Genomic DNA, 9,131 nt, shown 5'->3' with positions numbered 1-9,131 from the left:
TTCTCAGTTTCTTAACTTCCTTCCTGTTTTTACGATTCTTAAAAATAACTTGCAAATAATATAACCAGCTGACAAATTAAAAAACAAAACAAAAAAATAAAAAAAAGGGATACATGTAATTAAATGGAATTCGAAAAAGGACAACCAAAAAAAAAAAAAAAAAAAAAAAAAGTTTGAATAGCTCCATGTCTTCATCTTCCCTGCACAGAAGCAGGAAAGACTAGAGACTGTCTGGTTTGAAACAATTTCCAACCAAAAGGTCCATACATATGGCAAGAGGATGGGAATGAGTCATTTTTATCATTATAAAAAGCATTAAACACTTTTTAAGGTGACCATTGTCCCTTAAATTAGAATTTCCTGTAATAGACCATCTTGAATGGTCTTCATTTTGATTTTTGTTCTATATCAGGTATAGGCAACCTTTGGCACTCCAGATGTTGTGGACTATATCTCCCCTAATTATTTTCCAGTATTATGGTTGTAAGAGCATTCTGGGAATTTTAGTCAACATCTGGAGTTCCCTAGATTGCCTATCCAGATCTAGATTATCACATACTTGCACCAATTTATTTATTCTTCTATTTCAATAGATAAGTTCAGGCATTTCATGATGTTACAGGCCTCTTTGAAGTCTCAGGATCCCTACTTTTTGTTGGATTCATAAATTAACTCTGCCCTCAAAAAAAAAAACACCACCCACAGACCAGTTGCGAGCATTTAAAAAATACAGACATTTACATTTAATAACATTTATTAGCAAAATTCCTGCAGTGTAGCACAAACAGATTCGATGCCATTCCAACATTTCTTCCATTATTTGAGAAGTTTAAAAAAAACTGTTCATTGGGAAATTCAGTTTTAGTGTTATTAGTTGGTTATTCTGGGACACCATTTACCCACCGTGAATTACAATATTCCCAATAGTTCAAGTACTTTAATTGTCCAAATAGGTGCGACTGTGCAATAATTCTCCTAGGATAGTGGAAGGAACAGTGAGCGGCTACTATTGGCTCACTCCAATCAAACTGAGATCCACCCTTCTGTTCAATAAGAGAATTTGATTTTGGATTCTTGACAGATGAAGTCAGGAACGGTTCGAGAAGGAGTTTTGGACAGTTAGTTGTTATTGTCGCAGTTTCCTGGGTTTTGTAGAAAAGATATTACATGTCGAGCAATGAGAGAATGGATGTCCAAATTACAGGTCTTACCGAGTGGTATGAATCCAGGGTTACTATTCACCTAAAAATAAAATAAAAATAGGCAAATTAAAGAAGCAAAAAATGTTCCTCTTTACATGCAAGTCTGAAGTTTTTGTTCTTACATCAGAGACAAAGTATTGTGACATCAGCTTTTCAATGATTGCCTTTGTTAGCAAATGCTAAATTGCTACATTTCACATTAAATTCCTCAAAATTAAAATGTAGCATTTGTACAAAAAAAAAAAAATTATATCTGGCTGTGTTTTAAGAGATCCTGGAGAGATTCCCCATTTTATAATATTCAAGATTTCTTTTTATAATATTCAAATTACTTCCTCCAAGAACTTGCGAATGGGAATCCGCACTGTATTATAGCAGCCCGCAGCAGCTATTGCAGCTCCTGCCCTTGAGCTGTATCTGGCCAGGCTGGTCCCCAGTTCACCCCAGGAAAGTCCCCTGTACACCTGTATATCCATGCATTATATACAAATAGTGGATATCCTGTCAGGGGAGAAATGGCACAACATTCACAGCTAAAATGCCGTGCAGAGTCCCATAAAAATACTAGAATGTATAACCAATAAAACTATTAGAAATATATATATATATATATATATATATATATATATATATATATATATAAAAAATAGGACTACTAATAGAGAGTCTAAATAAAAGCCCAACAAAACTCCCAGAATATTAATCTTGAATAAACTACAGCTATGAGAAGCACATTTAATAGAGACTACCTGCATGGCATTTTAGCGGTGAACACACACACACCTTGAGATTTGCCAGATTGGTTAAGTTGCCTTTCAGACCACATTGCAGTCCAGAAATGAGAATTATCCCATCATGGCATACCGTTTGAAAAAAAGTAGACAACCCACGGTATTGTTTATAAAAAAAATAATAATTCAAAGCTCAAGATTACGAACGGACCTGCATTTGCACACTGAAGGCCTTTTATCTTTTACAAATTGTGAGTGGCCATTTGACACAAGTTAATACAGTTTTGCAATATATTAAAAAATAAAAACACGCTACAGAAATGTCTAGCTCTTTATGGATAACACTACATCAACCAAAAAAGGGAATGAGGGAGAGAGAGAGATATGGGTTACAGATAGTGATGTACCGAACTGTCCGCCGGCGAACAGTTCCCGGCGAACTTAGCGTGTTCGCGTTCGCCGCGGCGGGCGGACACATGCGCAGTTCGATCCGCCCCCTATTCGTCATCATTGGGCAAACTTTGACCCTGTGCCTCTCGGTCAGCAGACACATTCCAGCCAATCAGCAGCACTCCCTCCCTTCCACACCCTCCAACCTCCCTCCCAGCATCCATTTTCGATTCATTCGGAAGATGCATGCTTAGTGAGAGGAGGGAAAGTTTAGCTGCTGCTGATTAGATAGGGAAATTGATAGCTAGGCTAGGGTATTCATTGTCCACTACAATCCTGAAAGACTCATCTGATCTCTGCTGTAAGGACAGCACCCCAAAAAGCCCTTTTTAGGGCTAGAACATCAGTCTGCTTTTTTTTTTTTTTTTTTCCTGTGTAATGTAATTGCAGGTGCCTGCCTGCCAGCTTCTGTGTGAGGTTCACATTGGATACTGTGCCTATTTGCCCAGTGCCACCACTCATATCTGTTTTAACAATTGGTTAAGCTTTAGATTTAAAAGAAATAATTTGTTTTCACTGTAATAGAAGAGCAGTTAGTTGTCTGCAAGCGTCTGGGTGTCAGGCCTACTTCAGCGTGTGCTCTGCAGACCTGTGCCAGCGTGCTTTGACAGTTGCCAATCATATCTGGTGTCTCTTTAGCGTGCTTTTACAAAGAAAAAAGGTTTCCAGTGTAAGCTAATAGCAGCCAGTCAGTGTCCTTCAAGCGGCTCCGTCAGTCCTTCCTTCAGCGTGTGCTCTCCAGAACTGTTCCAGTGCACATTGCCAATCATATCTGGTGTCTCTATAGCGTGCTTTTACAAAGAAAAAAGGTTTCTAGTGTAAGCTAATAGCAGCCAGTCAGTGTCCTTCAAGCGGCTCTGTCAGTCCTTCCTTCAGCGTGTGCTCTCCAGAACTGTTCCAGTGCACATTGCCAATCATATCTGGTCTCACAGTAGCTTGCACGCATAGTACCACTAATCCCCCAAAAAATGACAGGCAGAGGCAGGCCACCCCGCAGGGGCCGTCGTGGTCGTGGTGCTGTGATTCCCTTTGGCCCTAGAATAATGCCCAGTGTTCAGAAGCCACGTACCCTGAACTTGAAAAGTTCTGAGGACATAGTTGACTGGCTAACACAGGACACCCAATCTCGTACAGCCTCCGCTCGGAACCTTGACGCACCATCCTCCTCCAGCTTAGCTTCAGGCACCTCTCAAGATACCACTCACCCGCCACCACCAAAACTAGCACCACAGCCGCTTTACTTGGTATGTCAGAGGAGTTATTCACACCCGTTTGAAGAAATGAGTGATGCGCAACCATTATTGCTAGAGGATGTAGATAACAGGGATATGTCTCAGGCAGGCAGCATTAAACACATGGAGGTACGGTGTGATGATGATGTTGTACCCGCTGCTGCTTCCTTTTCTGAGTTGTCAGATACAAGCAAAGCGGTTGATGATGACGATGCGTCCATGGATGTCACGTGGGTGCCCGCTCGGCAAGAAGAAGAACAGGGCGAAAGTTCAGATGGGGAGACAGAGGAGGAGGAGACGAGTTGGAAGCAGGGGGGGTCATCGCAAGGAGCTAGTGGCACAGTCAGGCAGCATGCATTGGCACCCGGGGTCAGCCCGACAGCACGCCAATCAACGCATGCTGTGTCCACCACCAGAATGCCGTCATTGCAGAGCTCAGCAGTGTGGCATTTTTTTTGTGTGTCTGCCTCGGACAACAGCGATGCCATTTGCAACCTGTGCCAAAAGAAACTGAGTCGTGGGAAGTCCAACACCCACCTAGGTACAACTGCTTTGCGTAGGCACATGATCTCACATCACAAACGCCTATGGGATCAACACATGAGTACAAGCAGCACGCCTACTCTAAGCCGCCATCCTCCTCCTGGTCTAGCATCTTCAGCCACGTCAACCACTGCTGTCCTTCTTGCCCCCTCTCAACCATCCGCCACTCTGTCTCCCGCCTTGAGCAGTTCCCGCTCATCTGCCCACAGTCATGTGTCTGTCAAGGACATGTTTGAGCGTAAGAAGCCAATGTCACCAAGTCACCCCCTTGCCCAGCGTCTGACAGCTGGCTTGTCCGAACTATTAGCCCGCCAGCTTTTACCATACAATCTGGTTGAGTCTGAGGCGTTCAAAAAATTTGTAGCTATTGGGACACCGCAGTGGAAGGCCGGAATTTCTTTTCACAAAAGGCAATCCCCAACTTGTACTCGATTGTGCAAAATGAAGTCATGGCATGTCTGGCACACAGTGTTGGGGCAAGGGTCCATCTGACCACTGATACCTGGTCTGCAAAGCATGGTCAGGGCAGGTATATCACCTACACTGCGCATTGGGTAAACCTGCTGACGGCTGACAAGCAAGGAATGCGTGGCATTGCAGAGGAGTTGGTGACACCGCCACGAATTGCAGGCAGTCCTGCTGCCACCTCCTCTACTCCTCCTACTCCATCCTCTTCCATAACCTCCTCGGCTGAGTCCTCTTGTGCCGCTGCGTCTTGCTCCACATCAACGGCACCCCCCCCAGCTCCCCAGGTACTATTCCACATCCCGGATACGGCAGTGTCACGCCGTCTTGGGTTTGACTTGCTTGAAAGCAGAGAGTCACACCGGACAAGCACTCCTGTCCGCCCTGAACGCACAGGTGGAAAAGTGGCTGACTCCGCAGCAACTGGATATCGGCAAAGTGGTGTGTGACAACGGAAAAAATTTGATAGCGGCATTGAAGTTGGGCAAGTTGACACATGTGCCGTGCACGGCACATGTGTGTAATCTGATCGTACAACGCTTTGTGCATAAGTACACAGGCTTACAGGACGTCCTGAAGCAGGCCAGGAAGGTGTGTGGCCATTTCAGGCGTTCCTACACGGCCATGGCTCACTTTGCCGATATCCAGCAGCGAAACATGCCAGTGAGGCGCTTGATTTGCGACAGCCCTACACGTTGGAATTCAACACTCCTAATGTTCGACCGCCTGCTCCAACAAGAAAAAGCTGTTAATGAATATTTGTATGACCGGGGTGCTAGGACAGCCTCTGGGGAGCTGGGATTTTTTTTGCCACGTTACTGGACGCTCATGCGCAATGCCTGTAGGCTCATGCGTCCTTTTGAGGAGGTGACAAACCTAGTCAGTCGCAACAAAGGCACCATCAGCGACATCATACCATTTGTTTTCTTCCTGGAGCGTGCCCTGCGAAGAGTGCTGGATCAGGCCGTAGATGAGCATGAAGAGGAAGAGTTGTGGTCACCATCACCACCAGAAACAGCCTTAGCATCGCTTGCTGGACCTGCGGCAACGCTGGAAGAGGATTGTGAGGAAGAGGAGTCAGAGGAGGATTGTAGCTTTGAGGAGGAGGAGGAGCAAGACCAAACACAACAGGCATCCCAGGGTGCTCGTTGTCACCTATCTGCTACCCGTGGTGTTGTACGTGGCTGGGGGGAAGAACATACCTTCAATGACATCAGTGAGGAGGAGGAACGGGAAATGAGTAGCTCGGCATCCAACCTTGTGCAAATGGGGTCTTTCATGCTGTCCTGCCTGTTGAGGGACCCTCGTATAAAAAGGCTGAAGGAGAACGACCTGTACTGGGTGTCCACGCTACTAGACCCCCGGTATAATCAGAAAGTGGCGGAAATGTTACCGAATTACAACAAGTCGGAAAGGATGCAGCATTTGCAAAATAAATTAAAAAGTATGCTTTACACAGCGTATAAGGGTGATGTCACAGCACAACGGGAATCTAACATGGGGAGAGGTGGAAGTCATCCTCCTCCTCCTCCTCCCACGACCACGCCGGCAAGGACAGGACGCTTTAAAGACGTGTTGTTGATGGAGGACATGCGGACCTTTTTAAGTCCTATGCATCGCCACAGCCCTTCGGGATCCACCCTCAGAGAGCGACTCGACCGACAGGTAGCAGACTACCTCGCCTTAACCCCTTAAGGACCAAACTTCTGGAATAAAAGGGAATCATGACGTGTCACACACGTCATGTGTCCTTAAGGGGTTAACTGCAGATATCGACACTGAGGAGCGATGAACCCCTTGACTACTGGGTGTGCAGGCTTGACCTGTGGCCTGAGCTATCCCAATTTGCAATGGAACTTCTGGCCTGCCCCGCTTCAAGTGTCCTGTCAGAAAGGACCTTCAGTGCAGCAGGAGGTATTATCACTGAGAAGAGAAGTCGCCTAGGTCAAAAAAGTCTAGATTACCTCACCTTTATTAAGATGAATGAGGGATGGATCCCGAAGGGACTGACACTGGGCGATACATTCGATTAAAAAAGGCCTGATGAGATGAGCTGCCTTGGGCTAAAAATGGTCCACACGCTGCTGTATTTTAGCTCTGAATGACGTTTGACTTGCGTGACTTATCCGCCACCAACTAGGGTTCAAGCCGCCATGTTTTAGGGCACTTTCTGCCTGTGAAACAAACATCAATTTTTCTGGCCGCTGCTACAGCAGCGGCTGCAACAATACCAATTTTTTCAGGCATGTGTACATGCCTAATTTTTAGGCCCACTGGTGCAGCACTGTGGCTTCAAAAACCAAACCAAAAAAAAATCCTCCAAGATGGCACCAATATACCAGTGGTCTAAGCATCTTCCCACCTTGGCCTAAAAAGGGGAGGTGATTCCACAATTAAAAATCGCTGCCATTTACACGTCCACTGATAGGAGACCCGGAAGGTATTAAACTGATCAGAACAATACTAAACTCACCAATCCCATCTGGTGGCACATTAGCTTGCCCGCGCAGTGCCCCAAATTTCAAGTAAGAGGACCGACCAAGCATCTTCTTCCATGTCCCTGTTACATAAATCAATGCCATATCCATAGAAATTGTAGAGAATATCCAGGAGAGTTTTACAGGGCCAAATCATGTCGCCTGTTGAAGAGGTGACCTTGCTCGGGTCCCAGGTGTGCGGTTCCTAAAATGGCTGCCATATACACGTCCACTGATAGGAGACGCGGAAGGTATTAAACTGATGAACATTTACTAAACTCACCACTCCGAGTGCTGTTATTTATTTAATTTTTTTGTGGTGAGGCTTTACAGGACAGAGTGCTTCTCCACGGGACATGTTAACTCACGGGCAGCTGGCTCATCAAGGAACCAGAGCAGCTTGAACGAGGTGACCTTGCTCGGGTCCCAGGTTTGCGGTCCCTAAAATGGCTGCCATATACACGTCCACTGATAGGAGACGCGGAAGGTATTAAACTGATATGAACAATACTCCACTCCTATCAGTAGGTCCGTCCCATTGTGATTTATGCCCCCACCCACCGTGCAGGGATGGGGGACGGGGGGGGGAGGAAAGTAGGCCCCCCCATTGTGATTTATGGCCCCCACCCACCGCGCAGGGGTTGGGGAGAACAGTAGCTCCCCCCAGTGTGTATCATGGGCTTTGAGGACAGGTGTCAATCCATACCTGCCAAGTGACCCTATGTAGGGGTAACAGTCCCTATTCTGCTCTGTGTCAGTGTGTATCATGGTCTCTGTGGACGGGGAACAGTCTCTATTCTGCTCTGTGTCAGTGTGTATCATGGTCTCTGTGGACAGGGAACAGTCTCTATTCTGCTCTGTGTCAGTGTGTATCAGGGTCTCTGAGGGCAGGTGTCAATCCATATGTCAAGGTGTCAATATGTCATGTCAGGTGTCAATCCATATCCATTGTGATTTAGGAATGGTAGGTGATTTCTGCCCTTTATGGATTAAAACCAGACTCTGCATCAACTGTGTAATTTTCCATGGGAGTTTTGCCATGGATCCCCCTCCGGCATGCCACAGTCAAGGTGTTAGTCCCCTTGAAACAACTTTTCCATCACTTTTGTGGCCAGAAAGAGTCCCTGTTGGTTTTAAAATTCGCCTGCCCATTGAAGTCAATGGCGGTTCGCAAACATTTGAGGAAGTTCGCGTTCGCCATTCGCGAACCGAAAATTTCGGGTTCGCGACAACACTAGTTACAGATTAGAAAATATATACAAAAGGAATAGTAAGACTGGTATTTTCTCCTTTTAAATAATTAGTGTGGGCAGAAATGCTTTGCTATTTATCCTGCTGGAATACGTGCTCTGACTGCTAGGAACGGTAATGAAATACTGTAGCTGTTTCACTGAAACACTGATCATGGAAACAAAGTATCTGATGAGTCCGTATTACTAAGAGTTGAATAGCAATGTTACGTGAATAGCAGTAGCTGGATTGAAAGATAGCTAAGCAAGTCAGATTTCACCATTATAGAGTGATGTATAGCTAGTGCTAGCGAGTCCTAGAGGTTAACCGAGCCAAAACACAATTGCCCAGACCTAGTGATGATAAAACTGAGAAAATCGTCAATGCATGGCTAGTACAGAGCCTGACACAATCTAACGTCTAAACAGTGCCTTCAGAGGGCACCCAAGTCTGCGGTCATAACTGACTATATAGCCAAGAGAAATGGTAACATAAAATAACTAGTCCAGGGTGGTCAGGACAATAGTATCGATGTATCAAGAAGGATGTTGAACCTATGTAGCTCGTTACAGCTATCTGATCAAGCTAGGTGTATAGGAAGGGCGTGTGAATTATTCTTGGATCAATCATCTATGATCCTCTTAAGAAGAATTTTATACTAAACCTATTAAACTTAATTTTGACTCATAATTACTTTATTTTCAATGGCAGTTACTATCAACACACTGGTACAGCTATGGGAACGGCCTGTGCCCCCACATACGCAAATTTGTTTCTGGGTTGGTGGGAGCAGCACGTCGT

General features: G+C 45.4%; 1 protein-coding gene across 2 annotated transcripts in view; it reads right to left on the bottom strand.

The window, feature by feature from the left end:
* Positions 1–774: 774 nt before the first annotated feature.
* The window catches only part of LOC134575930 (beta-citrylglutamate synthase B-like), a 39,923-nt gene continuing 31,566 nt past the window's right edge, over positions 775–9,131 (bottom strand). For both annotated transcript variants that reach the window (XM_063435390.1, XM_063435391.1), the window contains one exon: positions 775–1,242. In XM_063435390.1, coding sequence (XP_063291460.1) covers positions 1,120–1,242 — 123 coding nt within the window. In that variant the 3' untranslated portion in view covers positions 775–1,119. The remainder of the gene's footprint in view (positions 1,243–9,131) is intronic.

This window comes from Pelobates fuscus, chromosome 10 (genome assembly GCF_036172605.1).
Source record: "Pelobates fuscus isolate aPelFus1 chromosome 10, aPelFus1.pri, whole genome shotgun sequence".
Classification (NCBI taxonomy): Eukaryota; Metazoa; Chordata; class Amphibia; order Anura; family Pelobatidae; genus Pelobates; species Pelobates fuscus.
This window is presented reverse-complemented; position numbering and strand designations above follow the sequence as displayed.